Source organism: Acanthisitta chloris, unplaced genomic scaffold, assembly GCF_000695815.1.
Source record: "Acanthisitta chloris isolate BGI_N310 unplaced genomic scaffold, ASM69581v1 scaffold10173, whole genome shotgun sequence".
Classification (NCBI taxonomy): domain Eukaryota; kingdom Metazoa; phylum Chordata; class Aves; order Passeriformes; family Acanthisittidae; genus Acanthisitta; species Acanthisitta chloris.
In genome coordinates, this window is record NW_008666583.1 from 10,348 (window position 1) to 31,199 (window position 20,852).

Below are 20,852 nucleotides of genomic sequence, written 5' to 3' on the forward strand. Positions count from 1 at the left end.
TTTCTATCCGGTAGCAGTGCTTCTTGGGGTTGTCTGGAGGAGCCTGTGCTGCTGGCAGCTTGTGTGCAGGAGCGGGGGGTTCTGCATCCTCATTCACGTTGTCACAGTTGTCTTCCTCGTCTGTTTCAATCCGATTCAGCCGTTTGCGGATTGGCTTCCCATCCTCCTCCTCATCCCCTCCTTCTTTCTCCGAATAGTCGTCTGTACTTCGCCGACGTTTTCGAATCAATCGCTTTGACTCCTTTGCGGATTCATCATCCTCAGAGTTCTTAGATGTGTAGCTCTCTGGAATAAGCATCAGACTCAGAGCCATTAGCAAACCTCAGTGCAACCTTTACCCTTTTTTTCTCATCTTTCGCACTCTCTCAACACACACGTTTCCATTTCCTTCCCCAGGTGCCCCAACTAACTCAAAACACTTGCATCCTTTTTACTTTTTAAACAAACTCCTACAGTAGCTAAGACCAACAATTCACTAGTATTCTGTTTCCAATACAAGGAGCACCAGAGGCTTTGCATGGAGGTGTATTCCTCCCTAAAACTGGTAACTCCATGCTAGTAGTAATGCATAACCGCATCCCTCATCTCACAACACGTGCTTTGACACACCCTGCCAGAACCTGAGAGCCCAAATAATGACTGTTCTATCATAAAATACACACACACAACTGTGCTAAACCCCAGCCACCCCCAAAGCAAACACAAATTCTTTCAAAGCACACGAACGCTGCCTAACTGTCGCCTGAAGTTTGCTGCCCTTTAATAGGAGGCTTTTGGGTTGTTTTTTTTTGCAAACTAGAACATTGCCTACACACTGACAGCCTTTACACTGATCTTTGATGGTTTTGGTGAGAAAAGATGAAGACTAAAAAAATCAAATGGCAAACATAATTTGTTGCCTCCTTGTGATTTCCATTAGAATCCACGTGAATTTTCTTCATTTTAAAGGGTATTATTTGATGTAGGTTCAAGTTGACAGAGACACTGTCAGAGTTCCTCTATTTTCAATGTAATTACAATTCCAGTAGCACTGTTACATATTTTATCATATACTGTGGGAGAGTACTGAAACAGTACTAAATGTTGCTGATTTTACTACACAGAAAGCCAGTACCAAAAATACCCAAGGAAATGGGATTTCATGAAAAAAAGACACCATCAGTCAGGTGCTGTTTTAAGTACAGGCAGCAGAAAGCCACCATATAGCAGACTCCTGAGAACAGGCTGTGTTCAAGTATAAGATCACCTTTTTGAGATGCCACACACTTCCATTATCTATTTGTTTCCCTTCCCCTAAGAGGATACTCTAATACTCTGCAAATTCAAGACTGCCCTTGAGAAACACACCTACAAATCGGGGTGCTCAGCCTGTCAAGCGTTTCCTGGGGAAGCCTGGGATCCACTGCAACCTGTACTGCTCAGCATTCCAAAAGCTGGACCTAAGGCCTCAAAAACAGGGCGCCCAGGATTCAGAGCACCCAAAGTCAGTGGTTGCTTTTGGAAAAGCTAATTATAAATCAAAAAGCAAACCAGTCACTTACGGTGTGACTGATATTACTGACAGGGGTTTCCTCCGTGCTTAGCACAGCTCCGTCAACAGGAGGTGGAATGAGTCTGAAACAGCAGCGCAGAGCCAGAGGCAATACCCTTTGTCGTACAAAAGAGGATCTTTAAAGGTTGGTAGGATGGAGCTTGGTGACCTCATAACACAAAACGGGTGAAACAGTTGGCACATCAGTGCCAGTTCTGGAATCCCAGCACTCTGTGCCAGACACAATAAATTCAGACCTGCAAGTCAGGATTAGGGACAATGATGACTTCAAAAAGTGACTCAGTTAACAGTGCATCATACAGTACCAGTGGGCTGTTTCAGAAGGAAATTGTTTCTGAGAAACATCAAGGAACTCTAAAAAGATGACTTCCTGAAATCTCGGAATCATACAGTTTTCCCTTTGTGCTAATGCTGACATACACCAGCTCCTGCAGACACTGGACTGTTTATTTTACCTTCACTATCTGAAGTGGAGAGCCTGCGTTTATGAACTCTTCTTAACTCCTTCCCATATCGGACACTTTTCTGTGAGCCATCACTTTCTGAATCTTCCTTATAATTAACTTGTCTCTTCTGATTCCGCCTTGATCTTCTCCTCCTAGTTTCCAGGTAATCATCATCACTGTAATCTGTATAATCACCACTCTCTGTATAGAAGAAAATAGTGACGTGTGTTATTCCATCAAAGCAGAACTGCTTTAGATAAACAACACAGATAAGCTTCAGACCAGCACCAATAAAATCATGTGCTCTTCTAGCACAGGAGAGTCTCAGCCATCATGCCTCATTATCCTGACCCATTCCAGGCTCATGCATCAGCTCTCCCATTCATCACCAGTGTAGAATTGCTTGACTTCAAAATCTTCTCACAAACCCTTTTCCTGTCTCCCTCTAACTCCTCCAGAAGGTTTCCTTCCAATGTTTTTGTTGCTTCCAATGTTTTTGTTTGGCATCTCTACTGATGCCAAAGGTGTCTCCACAATTCCTGACAGTGGAAAGAACCTCACTGAATTGGAGCTGATGGCACACATTACCACTAACACTGGAAAGTCTCTTCTGCTTTTAAAATTTAAATTAATTGTGCTCTACTGAATGACTATAGATGAAAACACATGGGCAAGATGAAACTCCAGGTAAGATCTGAGCTATAGAATTTAAATTAAGAACAATAATCAGTTTCACTCAATTGTAGATTTGCTTAAAATAGAAATCATACAGAAGAAACTCACCATCAATCACAGTTCTTCCAGCAGCACCTACTGTCTTCAAATATTAAATTTACTTACACCAGTTGAAAATAGCCTCAAATCAACCTTAGGTGCGTTTTCACTAAGCTATGCCAGAACAATTATCCCAAGATACATTTCTATACGTCATGTATTGTTTCTAAGTTAGTGATTGACATGAGTCAGATCCAAGAGGCATTCTCTTTGCTTTCTAAAATACTAGAGAAAGAATCAGAGCAAATCATCAAGAACAGCCACCTTCAGAAAGAAATTCCATCTCTGGAGACAGATAACAAAAGGGGCTCGCAGAGCACCTGATTTCCTTACTCAGAATAGGCTTAAGGCAGGATCCTGAGGGACAATAATGAGGGCAAAAGAGAGAAACTCATAGTTAAGACTATACTTTTAGCTATATATTGAATGATACAGGAATCAGCTGATTTTATGTGTGTCCACCAGGATAAAAACAGTTGCTCCTGTGCATTACAGAATAGATGAACAATCTCTTTAGACTTCTGCCAGAATCTTCATTTGAGAAGAGCTTACGATTAATGCAATGATGCATTCAGGACAGGAAGACAGCAACATCCCAAGTGCATACAGCTGTCTTCATCTGTCCATGCACAAGCCCTCCTTTTGGAAACCAGTACTCCAAAGCAACTTACTCCAACATGTTCATCATCTATATTCTAGACAGACAAAACACTGGAAAGGTAAAACACACCACAATAACCTAACACTTCAGTATATTTAGTACCTTAAATTCACAATAAAAATAACTAAAAATGAGTGCATATATATATAAGACACTTTCTAGGTGTGTGTCTCACATGAAGAAGGACAGTCTTCAGAGAAAGATGCACAGGTATTATTCTCATACTTCAAACCATGCCAACAGAAAATGAACTAGTTGAAGGACAAGTAGAATAAAGTGAATTACTAGGTTCTCCTGTGATGCAAGAGTCACCTGTTACTAAAGATCAGAAAGGATAATTGTAGGAGGAAGAGATACAAGGTGTTACTTTTTGCTTTCAAACTTGCCAGAAAACGCAGAATGCCATACAACTGAAGTTTTCTTCCATACAAAGTGGGGAAAAATATTTCTCTCAGAAGCTTTTTTAAAGGTGCCCAGAAGGTCTTCTAGTAGCTACAAAGAAGTACAGTTTTGCCTCCATCCTTTTCTCTTCCCTGCAATCATGTGCCAAATGGGAAGTTTTGAGGTAGCTGCAACTCCCCACAAAGGTGGCCTTTAGAACCACAGCACAAGCATTCATTTAAATACATAATTACTTAAAAATACCAAGAACTGAGTGCTCAATGCCAGTTTCCTCCACAGTATTGACAACAGAAAAAGTAGCAAAGTGCTTTACAGCAAAGATGACATCTGACTTGACCAAAGCAAGCAAACAAGTTAGTGTCAGTCGCAACAGGAAACTGAGACTTCTACACTTCCTCTCTCCAGTACAGAGTATTTCATATATCTAGGACTGCTTATACTCACCAGACTCTCTGCTTGAATTGTCCTCAGAATCTTCATCTTCGTCATCTTCGGAGTATTTTTTCTTGACTGTTTTCCTTCGTAACCTCCTGCTTTGCCTCATGGGCCTGGAGAGGTGTCTCCTGGATATGCGGGCACAGAACTCTGAATCACTGTCCTCATTTGAGGGTGGGTCATCCTCACTTTCATCCAGATTTTCCTCTGATATAACAAACTCATCCTGAGATCTGTTCAAAGAAAGACCACAGACAACCGAGACTGGTATCAGAAACAAAGGACCAACTTTGTATTTTACAAGCATGTGCTAAGTATTGTCTTACACAAAAAAAAAGCACAGATCTTACAATGAGGAGCAAATATCCACAGTGGGCAAGCTGCCATCACTGACAGGAGGTTTGAGGTGTGTATTTGAGACATAGCTCTCCAGTGCATGACATTACCAGCAGATTAGAACATCAGGGGATATAAATACTCAAACCAACACAGCAGGAGACACTACCACAGGACAGATTCTAGAGTGTTCATATAGTTCACTGCATAGCAATAACTGTGGAGGAGAAAAACAAGCACCATGTTCTAGCACAGATGACCTCCCCTTCATGCACTAAGAGCTGCCCTATGCAGTTTCTGAGAATTAGAGTATCTACTGCTTTTATGCAAAACCTGCACCTCAAAACCTTATCAGCTCATAACACTCCCATCATTTGAAAAGAGAGCCAAGGCTTTTTTAAAAACCATGGAGTACTGAAGGTAAACAGTCACTTGCATTTGGCTGCCAGCCATATCTAAATTCCAGTATAACATCCAGAAAGCCCTCAGCAGAGGATGGAGCTGAAAATGCATGACCAGACTTTAACAGATCAATGTACTACTAATTCTGTGAAATTTCCACATGCTACACTCATTGATTGGAAATTTCCAGCATATACAGCTCAATTTTTCAGGATGCCACTGGAATGTCCTCAGCATGGTCACGGGTGAAAAATAAAGCTCAAAATTTACATCCATCTTGTATAGATTTTTCATACGCTTAGAAAATTGCCTCAGTGACTGGTATAAAGCTTTAAATGTTGCTGGTAAGAAGTCTAGACCTCATGCTTTATTATGTTTGTTCATTGAGGCATAAAGCTTATCTAAAATTATTATAAAATTTTTTTAGCATCAGAAATTGTCCAGACTGAACAGCAAGAAAATCCATGGAAAGTGAGTTTCAGTTAGCCACAGCAATATTCATTTGGTGTTTTAAGCTTCACATGACACATATTTGTTTTCTATAGTATAAGCCATTTATTTTTCAGGGGCACTGCGGGGTCACAGAAGACTGTAGCAGTCAGTGACTTGTGGCAGAAGTTAAAACTGCAGACCTACCCATCACTGATCTTGAATTCATCCTCACTCTCTTCTTCATCCAGGTTACTGTCACTATCCAAGTCGTTCAGTCGCCGTCGTTTCTTGCGTCGTGCTGCAGCAGCTCTTTGTGGTCGCTTGTTTTCCTTCCTTTCTTCCTCTAGGATTGTGGAAATGTCTTTTCCACGGTGACCTGTGATGTTAGACATGTCTTTGCCTCTGCCAATGCCTGAATTCAGTGACAGAAAGGGGAATAAAGAGAAAGTTTATTTTCTTGTTTAACTTTCTATAGATCCTTCTTACCTGCCTCTAACTTCAGTCTATTTTCTGTAAAAGCAGAGTATTTTTTTGTCAAGCAAGAATATCTGGAGTATTGCTCCTGACACACACAGCCCAGCTGTGGTCACTTGGAAATACTGAGCTCCATGCAGAAGGTCGTGGCTAAGTGTCAGCATTCTGACACTCCACCCCAATCCACATTATTACCACACCAGTGCATTTTGAGAGGACAGATATCAGAAAATACATTTTCTTCATAACGCTGAATATCCTTCTTGGAAGATGAAGTGTCTGAGTTGCTGTTTGGCCAGGAAGTGGAGCCTCTGAAAAGCTGCTTTACTGCTGAGTCTTCGTTATGTTTACTGTGTGGGCCTTGTGTTACACACCCATAGACACTTCATTTTCAGACTGTCTGTGTACATCCACAAGGTTCTGATCACTGGTGTGTGTGGAGATGGCACAGGCCAAACAACTGAGGGACAGTGTTTCATGGCTGTTTCTTCCAGGCAAGTTAAGGTAATGCAGACACACAAACCCATCCCCAACTCTCAGATATGATTGAAGATCTCTCCTTCGCTCCCCTGTGTTGCCTTAAGAGGCAACAAAGAGCAGAATTTCACTTTATTCACTTTCTCTCAGATACGATTGAAGATCTCTCCTTCGCCCCCCTGTGTTGCCTTAAGAGGCAATAAAGAGCAGAATTTCACTTTATTCACTTTCAGCTCACAAGTGCTTATAGAGCTGGATGAATATTTTAAAGAGGAGTTTGTACACCCAGTCTTTAGGCGTCCAACCGCAGACCGATTTATGAGCCCTATTTTTACAGGAGACATGCGTCCAACTGCAGACCGGTTTATGAGCCCTATTTTTACAGGAGACAACTGTCAACAGCACTGTTGCCATTCCAATCTCAAATCCAAAACGTACTAGCAAATTAATTTTAAGAGTTTGCTTGTTCTGCTTATTCATTGCATATACCAAAACATGCACAGGCTGAATTTAACTGTCTAGGAGAAATACTTTTTGGCATTTTTGGCAGCCTGGGATGGCCATTCCCAAGGGAAATTATTTAGTTCCATTCGAAAAACACAGCAGTAAAAAAAAAAAAAAACAACAACAAACTGCAAACTACAAAGTTTAAGGGAAAGAATTATATTTGTTGCTTCTCATATCAAAATCAATTTGGTCTCTATCTTCTTATCCCCACTGAAAAACAAATAACATCAGAAACATACCTCCTCCATCAGCCTCCTTGATATCATCTTCAATTGCTTCATCAATTGCCTCATCAAATTCATCAAACCTAAAAATAACAGCTTTCATTTACCACTTTGAAGTGAACCATAATTAAATTATATTATGAAAACATATCTCAAAATCTAAAGAAATCACACTGCTTTGAGAAATCACATTGCACAGACAGAGGGCTGGATGTATAATAACTAAGATAATGGGCCAGATTAATACTAAAATAGCAATTTTTTTTGAAAGTGTGTTTCTTGTTTCTACTTCCTAGCGGATCATTTATCATTGCCTGGCTGTCTCACTATTGATTTACAGGAACATTCATTTTATATGCCATACCCTTGAATTCAACTATATATAACATGAAAGTTCCTTCAGATGGTCTCAGTGGCATTTTTCACACTAAGTATTACTCATTTTTTCCACACCTTTTATTAGATGACATACACACTACCAATCTGCAAAACAGTCTTTCTGAGAAGCATCTATTAAAAGCCAGAGGAAAATTACTCATTCTGTCTAAATTTTCCTTGAAAGCTTATTTCACATAGCTGCTTTCTCTTCTTAAAGCTCAATGTAATTGTACTTCATGGATCTGCAACATCCTAAGCTCAACCAAAACATACTGTACACACTTCTTTGTAATTCTATACAAATAAGCTGTACTGTAATGTTACATCACTAAATAGGTCAGACAAAACCAAAATTTTCCAGTGTGTTTGTCCTGCAGCAGCTTTTTATAAAACTGCATAAATGTCTGCACCCTGAGTAATTCATTTAAAGAGAACAGCAGAGGAAAAAGGATCTAATTCTCTCACACAGATGACCTCAGTCTGTTTCTTCAGTTACGAATTCAAATCCCATAAGAAAGAGTTGTTACCTCTATCACCAAAGAGATGCCCTGAGCTCTAACATGCAGAAGTACAAATTTTATTAATTATCTTGGAAAGACGTTTTATTTAAATGCAAGTTTTTCTTCTCATTCTTTAAAAAGTAATTTTTTTGTACTTTTTTAGGTATAAACAACCAACAACTAGACAATACATTCGTTAAATATTCAGTTTCTCAGTCGTGAAGGAAAGACTGCAGTTATATTTATCTTGGTCCTCCACAGGAACCTCCAGCAGACCAAGAAAAAAACACATCTAATATTATACTCTGTTTTCCAATACTAAGCATAAAATACTTTCTCCTTTAAAAATAAGGTGATGGACTTCTGATAGCTTTATATTCCCTAAGAATGACTGCATGTTGTTCATGTCTTAGGGAATATAAATATATCCCTGCATGCTTTACCCAGCAAGGAAATAACTCTGAAATTGTTTCAGCAATAAGATTAGTTCCACATTATTCAAACCCAATTTTCCCTCCTCACAGCTAAAATAAGCCCTTTTTAAACTGTGGAAATCACTTAACACTTTCAAATCACTGCTACCAAATAACCCGAGCTCAGCCTGCTTGTCCATCAGGTGTAATGGAACACAGTTTCTGCTGCTGCTGCTGCTTTGTTCATGCTGCAGGTTTTTGCTAACTTGCTCACGAGAGGACTCAACAGATGACTCAGGTGATACAAAGGGATTGCAGAGCTTTGGAGAACCAGGAGGCTCCACAATACAGATGTTTGTGAGTGACATAAGATGTTTAGCATTTATTTTGCCTTGCTGAAGGAAAGCACACACAGTTCCCAGTGACACCAGCAGGATGCCACTGCAGACATATAAACTGACACACATGTAACATTTTCACCAGCTCAAAGTTATGTGTATTGATGCTGAGAAAACCTGGAAAAGAACTACTCACAGACTTGTATCTCTGAGTAGCAGGTATTTGTTTATTCCACGTTAGGCACAAGGTGGATCGCTCCACCAAACTTGTGCAACCAGAGACAAAAACTTCATGGTTTTTATACATTAAATGCTCATACATATTAATTATTTCCAGGGATGGGTGGTCATTATTATTGCAATTAGTTCTCAGAAATCACTGTCACCATCCCCTCCCTCAGCAGGCACTTCCTGGCCCTTCAGGGCTTACTTCTCCTTATCAGTATGATGGAGTCTGTAAGAAAGACTCTATCATTTTGTATCAAAAGACTGATTTTCCAGAACAACATTCTAGGAAACATTATTTGCAATATAAATTATTGTCTTTGCACAACATGTGTCCTGTTGAAGTTGTGCCACATACCCTATAGGCAAGGGGTTTTTTGTTCCTGGACAGATGTTGACTGACCTGTCATGAACATAATGGCAAATCTATAGAACCTTGCCTGTTACTTACAGGAATACTTCACTTCCCAAAGCAGCAATAGCATTTTTGTTATGTGACTTCTGCTGTTCATTTAAAAAATAACTGAAAATCAACAGCTAAGCAAGGTCAGACAGTTTTCTGACCAGGTTGAAAATTAAGCATACACAAAACGCTGTGCCTCCCCTCAGCAGCAAAACCTGATTGATTCGGAGTTTAATAATGGTTATTGCTGAAGGTTTTCAAAGTTGTAATGTTATAGCTTTCAGTGATAAAGATCTACATAGAACAAGTACAGGAAAGGTAATACTTTTTAAAAAAATATTTCTAATGTAGTTGGGAAGAAAAAACACACCACAGTATCTCAGGCAACCACAGTCTTTCCTAATCCCAGGGGCATACTACTTGCCTGGCTTACTGAAGAGGATATGGAGCATCATGAGGTATTACTTAGAAAATAGTTTATAAACCACCTTAGTAATAAACTGAGAACAAAAGACAACATTAAGATCATGCTGAACTTTGGAAACGTTAGTGACCTGTTCTACTCTTGGAATGCAGAGTCTAAATATCTTGGAATTTTCATTTACTAATTGCATTTTTCTCACCATTTCTCTAAAGGGTTACAGACCTTTTCAGAGTGTCCTGGGTTGCAGTGTGGGGGGTAACCCGTGGTATGTATTCTATTGTTGTCTCCACAAGCTGTTAAAGCTGGTGGGGCAGTGATCGTTATCTCTTCATCCCTGATGGCCTCCTCAGGGGGCTGTCTCTGTTCAATGGGCTGCCTGGGACCCAGATATGCATAGAGTTACATCGTGTGAGATGCTTCACCCCAGGGTGGGAGCCAAGCATTCCCACAGGGATATAAGCTGGGGTTTGGACCAGCACAGATACCCTTTGCCTGTTGGATTCCCAGAGGACAAGAGCTGCCACTGGACCTTTGGGAGAGGACCGGATCTGCGGGATCACTGCTCCAACAGAACCATCACTCCAGGACTGCAGCACCATTTAATCGGACTACTACCAACACCATGACTGACAGGGTGTCAGGTTACTTTTTGACTCTTTGAGTGGTTTCTTTTTGTACTGTTGCATTTTTTGTTTTTTTTTACCTATTAAATTGTATTTTTGACTTGGAGTCTCTCACTCGTTTGCTTTCAAACCAGCACAATTTTTGGTGTCCAACGTGGGGCATGATACTGGGAAAAAGTCAGAATTACAATTTTGTATTGTGGAAACCACGTATTCGCTGTGATGCTAAAAATGATTACATGGGTCTGGTACTTAGGTCTCTATATTTTTCTGCTCATGGGGGGATAGTACCTGCCAGCTGTAATACTTCTCGTGTATAGACCAGGGTATGGTATGAGAATTGGTTTATTGGTATATTATGTCTATTGCATGTTAACCTCCAAGGTAATGAACATCATGTGGAGTATATACTCAATTTTGTTTGCTGGTCCTAGTCTAGGCTACTAGTCTTCTACTCCTGGAGCCTCATCAACGGCACCCAGCCCCTGGGGGGAGGAGTAAGGAATGGTTTTTTCCAACCCTTCAGGCCTGACACAGCAATTTTTGCAAATATGGAGCTCTCTCTGAATGCCAAGGAGGGCATATACTTGTTGTTGGGTCTGCTTGGCATGGCCTGTACCATGCATACCATGCTTAAATTCAGAATGCTTGGTGTGGCACATCATTCTCAGAAGGAGGAAGAAACCACAGGCACCGTCAGCGTCCCCCCACAAACTGTCACTGGACCAGAACAGCCTGAACTGGTAGCAGCTGCCCCTGTTCAGAGGGAGAAATCAAAGAGCAAATCAGCCCACACAGAGACTGACGAGGATGTGGCAGGACCTTCGACCCCAACAGAAGAGATCACCACTCGCTCTCTATCCCTGGGTGAGCTGTGGAGGGAATTCACCTGCCAGGCAGACAAGCCCATCCTCTCCTGGCTGCTCCACATCTGGGATGCTGCAGCTAACGACACCACGCTGGAAGGAAGTGAGGCCATGCAACTGGGATCCCTGTCCCAGGATGTGGTTATTGACCAGGGGATCAGGAGAGCCCAAGAATCTCTCAGTCTCTGGCAGGATAGATACCTTTGTAAAGAAGACCTCCAGGTAAACCAAAGAAACTGGAGCACAATGGAAGAAGGCATCCAATGCCTGAGGGAATTGGCTGTGCTGGAGATCATTTTCTCAGAAGATGAGATATTCCCTATGAACCCAGATGGTGTCCAGTGCATGTCACAGATGTGGTTGAGATTCGTATGCCTTGGACCAGAGTGATACGGCCGTTACCTGGCAACACTGCAATGGAGGGAAGGCCAGGACAAGGTAGGCACCTTGATCAGCAAACTAAGAATTTATGAGGACACTGTCACCGCCCTGTTTCACACCCATATCTCATCTGTAGAAACAAGGTTGGCTGAGCAAGTCCAGAGTTTGATCGAAGAGGGCCATCAGAAACTGAAAGGAAAAGATCTACATCATCTCGCCAGAACCAACAAGGGTCTCTGCCATTAGGAGCAGGCATCCCCCAGCCAGGGAGAGATAATACACTCCACGAGAAAACCTCTGGTTTTTCCTTCAGGAGCATGGAAAAACATGAGTAAATGGGATGGAAAACCCTTGCACACGGTGGATGGAGATAAAGTCCCTGTGGTACATGAGAGGTATTTTAGGAAAGACTGTTTGGATTAGTCCTACCTCAGGCAAAGGCAAACCCATCCGTGGGACTGTTTTTGCTCAAGGACCTGGTTACACTTGGTGGGTAATGCAGGAAGATGGGGAAACCTGTTGTGTACCACAATGAGACCTAACTTTAACTGAGAATTGTGTGTAAGGCCTTTATTGTATATGTATATGTATATGGTAAGGAAGATATTGATTAGGCTATGATGTAGACGATAATAGAATAAGGGGTGGATAATGTCCTGGGTTGCAGCGTGGGGGGTAACCTGTGGTATGTATTCTATTATCATCTCCACAAGCTGTTAAAGCAGGTGGGGCAGTGAGCGTTATCGCCTTGTCCTTGATTGGTCCCTCAGGGGCTGTCTCTGTTTCATGGGCTGACAAGGATCCATGCATGCATAGAGGTACCTCATCCCATTGTGAGATGCCTCACCCAAGGGGGGGAGCCAAGCATTCCCACAGGGATATAAACTGGGGTTTGGACCAGCACAGATGCCCTTTGCCTGCTGGATTCCAGAGGGCAAGAGCTGCCACTGGACCTTTGGGAGAGGACCGGATCTGCGGGATCACTGCTCCAACAGAGCAGTCCAGGAGGACTGCAGCCACCATTTCATCAGACTACTACCAACACCATGACTGACAGGGTTTCAGGTTACTTTCTGACTCTGTCAGTGGGGGTTTTTTGTACTGTTGCATTTGTTGTTTTGTTTTCCCTGTTAAACTGTATTTCTAACTCGGAGTCTCTCACTGGTTTGCTTTCAAACCAGCACACAGAGGTATGGTCTTATAATTGCATTTTGAGTTTCAGGTGGGGAGGGCAAAGACCGCAAGGAACTGAAGGCTTTAGATAGTCTCCCTTGCGAGAGAGAAGAGGTTTGATTCACCTGCTTTAACTCACTCCAGAAACTGCAGTAAGGCCAAAAACCTTCTCTAGAATTCTTAAACAAATTACAATATACATTTTAATTTTTTTAATGTATCACTGCTTCACAACACCGCCTGATGCTTTCACAAGCACCAAGCATAGCCAATATTGAGAGCAAAATGAACAAACACACTTTAGTTGAGCTTCTCCTTCAAATGTAGCAGTGTGTGTGAGAAGTGGAGGGAAGATTCAGAAATAAAGCAGCAGTATGACTTTTGCAGTACAAGCTGTTTAACAAGCTGCTGACCTGTAGCTTATGCACTTTCGGGTTCTGGTAGATCTCCTTTCAAGCAATTTTGATTTGGGCTTTTTGGAATCTTTCTTCTTTTCTTCCTGACCTTCAGGTATTTCTGGCTCCTGTTTAAATAAGACAGAAGTGTCAAAAAGTATTATCTTCCCCACTCCCTCCACACTCATTATGACTGAACTCATGTGATACAGATATTGATACCATCTAGAAAGCTCATATGCCCAACACAGCTCATTTTGGCTTCTAATACAATGAATTCTTACAGCAGTTCAGGTGAACACTTGCACATATTGCCCTTATTGGCTACGTAACTTCAGGAACACAGAGTTTATGGGTTGAGGTTATTGTACCACGGTGCTCATGCTGCACCACTGAGATCATGCCTTGGGTGATACTCCCAGGACTACTAAATGTGGCAGCTGAACAAACTGTGGCCAGTATCTCTCCATACTGAGTACAGGGACACCTCTAACATGATGCAGTTTCAATAAAGTTCCATGCAGGTTAATCTTATCATGTTTCCAAGCTATTAATTTAAAAGAAAAATAATCTGCCCCTAGACTGCATTTTTCAAATATTTGCTCCCAGACATAGATTCTTTTGTAAGTCTGTAAAATCTGTTATCATTTTTCTGTTATCCAGAGACAGGGAGAGAAAGTTGGCTTTGGAACAGTCAGGCAGAGTGGCAAATCTATATTTAAAATGAACAAAAGTTTCATTTCAAACTGCATAGAACAGATGATATCATTCCAGATGAAGGCATTTGGCTAAGACTTCAAGAGAATTGCTTTAAAATGTATTTAAGAAGTGAGAAGAGGCCGTTCTCCACATAAATAAAAGCATTTTTCCTCTTCTCTCAAAAGAAACCATATAAAAGCATCTGTTAATGAAACATGTTTGTTTCCATCAGTTCCAGAGGAAAGCTATGACAATTATTTCAGACCCAGATAACTATACAGCAAACACCAGAGTTAAATAACTGAAATAACTGAATCCCACCTTTATAAACTACAGAATGTTGGAGCACTCAACTCAAAACCAGCTGTAATGGCAGGGAGGTGATTCAGCAATTGCTCACTGACAGAGCACTCTGTGTGGCATCAGACACCACAAAGCTCCCTCGGTTTCTCTGCTAAATTCAGTCCAAAATGAAGGGTCTAGAATTATTTCCAACTTGCATATAAACTGATTTTTCTATCCACGATGCTAGCACTTCTGACACACCACTGAGAAACCTCTTCCCTGAGAAGTTTGGAAAATAAAACAGTAATACAACATGTATGCAGTAACTTACCTGAGGTGGAATGATGTTCTCAATGCTGATACCCACGTACACCAGTCGCTCTTTTCTTTAAGAGAGAAGAAAATGAAAATAAGCTTACACAAAGACTGCAGATATCTAAAATAATGCTGTAACTAGCACAGTTTGAAGCTCTTACTATTGCTGGGCAGAAGCATCCCAAGAGGATGTTCCAAATGAAAACAATCATTTTAGTTGGGATTATGTGTTAATTCTCATATGTTTATGTTTTCCTGCATGTATAATCTAAGAGATTTCCAAAGAATTCTGACAACCACCAGTACTTGAAGATTGCAGGCACCACAGAAGTGGGGTGTAAAAATTAATTAAAACAACCCTGAAAATGTTGTGATCAAGATTATTTTGTCAGATCCACAACTACCACCAATCCTGGAGGCACTGAAAGACAAAACAAGAATTCAAAATCACACTGCACTGGAAAAATTACGTAAAGATGGGATGCAATCCAAAAGGGGCAAGTGCCAGACTTTAGACTCAAGCAGGAACAATCAACTCTAGAAACACCAGGGAACAAATAACTGCCTACAGAGCAATTCTTTGCCAGAGGAGAACAGCCTGAGCAAAGATCAACAGAGTCGAGCTGCTGCAGAAACAAGAGTGATGGCAGATGGATGTGTGAGCAGAACAGCCAACAGGACACCTGAATAACACTTGCCATGCCAGTCAGTCCTGCACACCTGGCTGGAATACGTGGTGCCATCTGGGCACCACACATACTCCAAGACAGATGTGATCCAGTGGAAGTTACTGGAGGGCAGCAGATATGCCCAGTAGAGAAAGACTGAAAAGAACAGGATGGATTTGCCTAGCATTGGTGTAGAGAACAACAACTGAAGATGAGAGAGAGAGGGTACTCAAACACAGAAAAGACTCTTGTAAGGAGAAGCAAACTGTCCTCTTTGTCCACAGTATGTTACAGGATTAAATCAGGCTAAGCAAAATTTGGTTTAGACTTGGCTTACCTCAACACTAGCACCCTGTATCATCTGAATTGCCCTGGGCACAACTCTGGCTCCTGAAGGACATAAGTCTCTCTTAAGTCCCATTGTATTTGTCAGTCCCAGCCTGAGATGTCCTGGATATCCTAGCACCTCACAAACAGCACTGGGTGCTGATCTTCAGGGTGCTGAATTGAGCTTTCAAGAAAGCAGTCTGTCAGGAAGAATGGCCAAGTACTAAAACAGACCAGGATGTGTAACCAAACTACTAACACCATAGGTCCCTACTAGCCTCTTTCTAGGAAAACAAGGGACAATTTAAACAAATTAAGATATCAACGAAAGTTGATGCCATTCACTGGACTCTGCAAGGACTCTGGAAGCAAGGCACAGACTTTGAGTAACAGTATGTTAGGCCATACACTCTGAGAACAATCCTGCAGGGGGGCAAGGTACAATCTAGACATTTGCCTACAGACTTCCAACTTTCAGAATCCAGTGAAACATCACTACAGTTGAAATGAAATCAGAACAGTGCTACCCTCTTCTGGGTTTCTGAGCTGAACAGTCTCAATCAACCAGAATCAGACTACCAAAGTTACAGTGAGTGGCCATATGAGCATGTCACAATACACTTGAGTCACAACAGGAGACATCGTGCACGTAAGTTATCTAGACCCGCACACAAATACACAAATGTGTATTAATTTTAGATATGTTTACTTCATGTGCAATATTTTTTTGCAAATAGAAGCATCTATGTGTATAAATTTTGTTTCAAATACTTTCATTAATTTCTAGAGAATATAAGTAAATTTCAAGTCTTCTGACTAGCCTCATGCACTTTACATTTTTATCCCAACAGACTCCTGGAGAACTCTTCACTGAACAAATCTTTCTTATAGAAAATGAAGAAGCACACTTCCTAAAATAATACTCACAAAGAGTAAAAATGGATTTTGGATTTTTACAGCAAAAAAGACCATGAACTTTGACAACTCAGTATCATTAGAACTAAACTGAAATGTCTGGCTGTGTATAAAAGCAGTTGGTTTTGTCTCCTAATGTGAGTTCTCCAAACTGACAGATAAAAAGAAATCCTCATTCATCTGAGCACCATGAGACTGGTTGGATGAGGAGGAAAAAATTTGTCACACGCTGTACAAAATCACTATGCCCTTGAAGATGAATTAAAAGAGCATCTTAAGGAATACAACTGCTGAAATGAGAAAGGAACTAGAATTGCAATCATTCTAGTATTCAGGAAGTGTCTTTGATAGTTTCCTCCACTTTTCATCTCTTGTAACACAAAACATCAAGAGATACCAGAGATGGGACAAATCCAGCTGTTTTTAGACATGATCAGTGAGGCTTTCCAGAACTGCTTTTCTTCTCCCTGACTTGAGGATATACTGCTTAAGAAATCAGCAAATGAAACAAGACAGTCCTGCTGAGCTTAAGGTCTTGAAGTGAAATGCAAAATGAAGTATCAAATGCATTCCTTATTCCTGCATAGCAGACAAGAGCTCAAGACTTTAGCCAATAACTCAGATATTTGAACTATGAGATCTCCAAGGGTAGGTGCAGATAAGCATTGACTAGTTATAAACTCTTCCTAGATTAATTCAGAAAATATTTTATCTCAATTAAGCAGCTGCAAAAGTTGCTACAGGGAAGTCATGAATGTGTGCACGAAAGCAAGTCCTCCACCTGATTTGGCCTGGGAGAATTAGGTAAGTAGTTTCTAGAGGGATTTTCCATCAAGAAGTCTGGGAGTATCTAACATGAATTAAAAGGGGAATCCAAAAATGCTTTAATGTCCACCCCCTCCAGCTGGTGGTAGGACATGATTATAGAAGTTAGTGTATACATGAGAAACCCAAAGTTCAGCTAGGTTGTTGTGGTAGCATCTCGAATTCATGAACAGAATAAGAGGAGAAAATTTGTATTTATATTTGTAAGTCAATACGAAGCCTGAAGTATTCATTTAAAAAAATCAGTGACATAACAGTGTGAGGATATGTAAGAACACAACTGAGCAGCTGAATCAATCTGAGTCAGATTCCTGAGAGCTAGAGAGTAACTGAAAGAGCACAGCAGTATCATCAGTTGAAAATGCATGATGGTAATACCTGTTCAAAGAATCTATTAAGCAGACATCAATAATGAGTTGGATTTCTTCTCTTTGCCAAAAAGGCAGACACCGTGTACTGGGAGTTTTCAGAAGCATTGCATTCAAGTATTTCTGTGCCTCAACCAACCAACCAACTTACTACACACTTCAACTTATTACTGAGCTGCAATAAGAACTATCATTTTCTGTAGCATGATAACTCTTCAGCTTTTTTATCTTATTGTTTGCTAAAATACACCACCATTAAAGCTGGAAGATTTCAATATTCAAATATTGTATCGTGAAGTTTGTGATAACCCAAGTTCATTTCTCTTTTTAAAAAACTTTTAAAAAATGACAAAAAACTAACTAAATAAAAAACTCAATGCTAGTATATACAACATAAAGCATTAGGTTCACTTGGTACGAGGATTAAATTGCAAAACTGTTGTTGAATTTCTGTTTCAGACACTGAAAACTGCTGTATTATCAACTACATGCTCTCCTCTTACTGCTAAAGGTTCAGGTTTTTATTCAATGCTAGTGACTTCAAGAAGCAAGACAGACTGGCAAAAGCTTATATTCCATGTCATGTTTGCCAGCAGAATATTTACCCAAGTGGGTCTAAAAATATTGTTCACTAGTAACGAGCCTTCCCACCATAAAGCAAAGCAGCAGACGCAGTTCCTGTGTGCCCCATACTCCTGCACAGATGGAGGCTGTGTGTAAGCTGAGCTCACTTATAAAAGTAGCTAATAGTTTCATTCCCAAAGCTACAAATTCAGCAAAATTGGCAAGCTATGGATAATTTTAACCACAGTGTGATCTAGATACACTCTGAGCAGAAGTAGGGACATGAGGAACAGTTGGTACCTGATCTGTCACTATCGTTGCTGCTGCAACAGCAGTAACAAACAGATTTGACTGAAGCTGAAGGCAGACATGGATTGTGCTCGGCTCTTCCCAGCACTCACTCACTATATCCCATATTACAGTACCTACCACAAGTATAAGCCTGCTCAATTACTTTTTTTAAAAGGGTCCCACCTTCTGGTGAAATTTGCCTTTTAAGACAAAATTCATGCAAAGTTTTTGTTTAGTAATGCATACAAATGATATTAAATTTTGCAAGGTACTCAATATATGTTCTAAAAGGTAAAAATTATGCAGACCTTGTTTCACGTCCCTCATTTTTGAGGTCTGAAAACTGCAAACAGGATGTTCCAAACATTAAAGCTGTTGTTCATTAATGCAATAAATTCATATGCATTTAGTCTTCGGTAATGTCAGGGTTAGACACAAAATTTCATTCAAAGTTGTAACTTAGCTGGACTACTGTGCTACAGCAATTGCAAAATACAGAATCTAAAGCAGTAAGACTAAACTCCACAGTAATCTGGATGACCTTTGGAGCAAAGTCAGGACTTAACCTTGCTTACAGCAGGAACTCTACACACATCTGACAGTATTACTAACATGCAGGTGAACCAGTGCTGAAAACCATTTAACTCCTGGAATAAGAAAGTCACATATGTGTTCAGGCACTGGAACCAAAGTAAATGTATGTGCTGGTTTGGGCTGAAGTAGAGTTAACCTCCTTCACAGTGGCTAGTATGAATTTGTGCTGAACACAGGGTTGATAATTCAGAGATGTTTTTGCTATTGCTGAGCAGAGCTCACACAGAGTCAAGGCCTTTGCTGTTTTCTGTACTGCCACACTGGCAAGGAAGTTGGGGGTGCATGAGAGATTGGGACGAGACACAGCAGGAACAGGTGACCCAAACTGACCAAAGGGATATTCCATACCATATGACATAATGCTCAGTATAGTATATAAAGGGAAGAAAGAGGAAGGGGGGACATTTGGAGTAATAGCACTTGTATTCCCAAGGAACCATTATGGGTGATGGGGCCCTGCTCTCCTGGAGATGGCTGAACATCTGCCTGCCCTTGGGAACTGGTGAATCAATTCCTTGTTTTGCTTTGCTTGTGTGCATGGCTTTTGCTAATGTGTCTTTATCTCAATCTGTAAGTTTTCTAGTTTTTACCCTTCTGACTCCCTACCCCATCCTGCTGGTGAGTGAGCAGCTGTGTGGGGCTTGGCTGCTGGCTGGGGTTAAACCACAACAATGTATATGCTTATCTCTTCCAATTATTGGACTTTTTCTCCCTTCTAGCAAGCTCTCCCAGCCCTGCACCACCAATAATCACAGAGAAGTCAAAACTGGTTTTACCAATTCCCAGTCCCCCAGTTACTTTAACACTTGCTCAATTATTACCACCCCTCTGCACAGCAGCTTGCTGTGAACACAACCAAACAGTAGTACCTGCGTTCTGCACGCTCCTTCTTTTTTAAGACAACATCCAGATCTTGTAATTGTTCTTCTAATTTCTCACAGAGTAATTTCTAAAGGAAGGAAACACAGTATTAGTTTCTTTCATAACCAACTATTTTCACATTGAACTAACATTCAGATACTACATTCACTCTAGGTCTAGAAGAAGGGCAAGTGCCTTGCTATGCTGAAGGCTCCTCTTTGATGAACAAGGCTTTACAATAAAGATTGTCTTCCTAAAACACGTGCTTTGCTATCAAGGCCAGGCTGGATGGGGCTCTGAGCAACCTGGTGTAGTGGAAGGTGTCCCTGCCCATGGCAGGAGGGTTGGAACTAGGTGACCTTTAAAGTCCCTTCCAACCCGAACCATTCTATGAGCTGCGACAGAGATGCATCCTCCCAGCAACTGGCATTTAATGTAAGAAGCAGCATGCCTAAAGCCACTATTAATGATGTCTAGAATAAACATATATCTAAATTAGTACATTTCTGTGGATATTTACAACCTGGTCTCAAAGAAACCTAAGGATTTCATAGACATACATGATATACACACACAGCACTGAGTGCCCACACACAGGGAATTCTGTTTGTCCCTTATCTGTCTTTGGAAAACACATGACTCTGTGGACACTGCAGCAAAAAGCAGAGATACACTTTAGGACCATTTTCTTACCAAATGTTCCGTATCTTAGAACATCACTTAACATTCAAGAAGCCATAAGTAAAAACTAGGGTTCAGGGACAAACTGTGCCTTATTCCATGTTAATGCCCTCATCACACTATTTCCAAGAATGATCTTCACGCTTTTACAAATCTGACATTTTTCATGTTGAAAAGTCCTTAACAGCAGCAGAATAATGAGATACAAGTATAAAGAA

The 20,852-nt window shown here is 40.8% G+C and overlaps 1 protein-coding gene across 1 annotated transcript in view; it reads right to left on the minus strand.

The window, feature by feature from the left end:
* The window catches only part of RSF1 (remodeling and spacing factor 1), a 37,274-nt gene that overhangs the window by 986 nt on the left and 15,436 nt on the right, over nt 1-20,852 (minus strand). Inside the window, 8 exon segments of the mRNA XM_009072184.1 lie at nt 1-285; nt 2,008-2,199; nt 4,280-4,503; nt 5,645-5,852; nt 7,138-7,205; nt 13,260-13,369; nt 14,557-14,611; nt 19,962-20,041. The exon segment at nt 1-285 is cut by the window's left edge and continues 986 nt beyond it. Coding sequence (XP_009070432.1) covers nt 1-285; nt 2,008-2,199; nt 4,280-4,503; nt 5,645-5,852; nt 7,138-7,205; nt 13,260-13,369; nt 14,557-14,611; nt 19,962-20,041 — 1,222 coding nt within the window.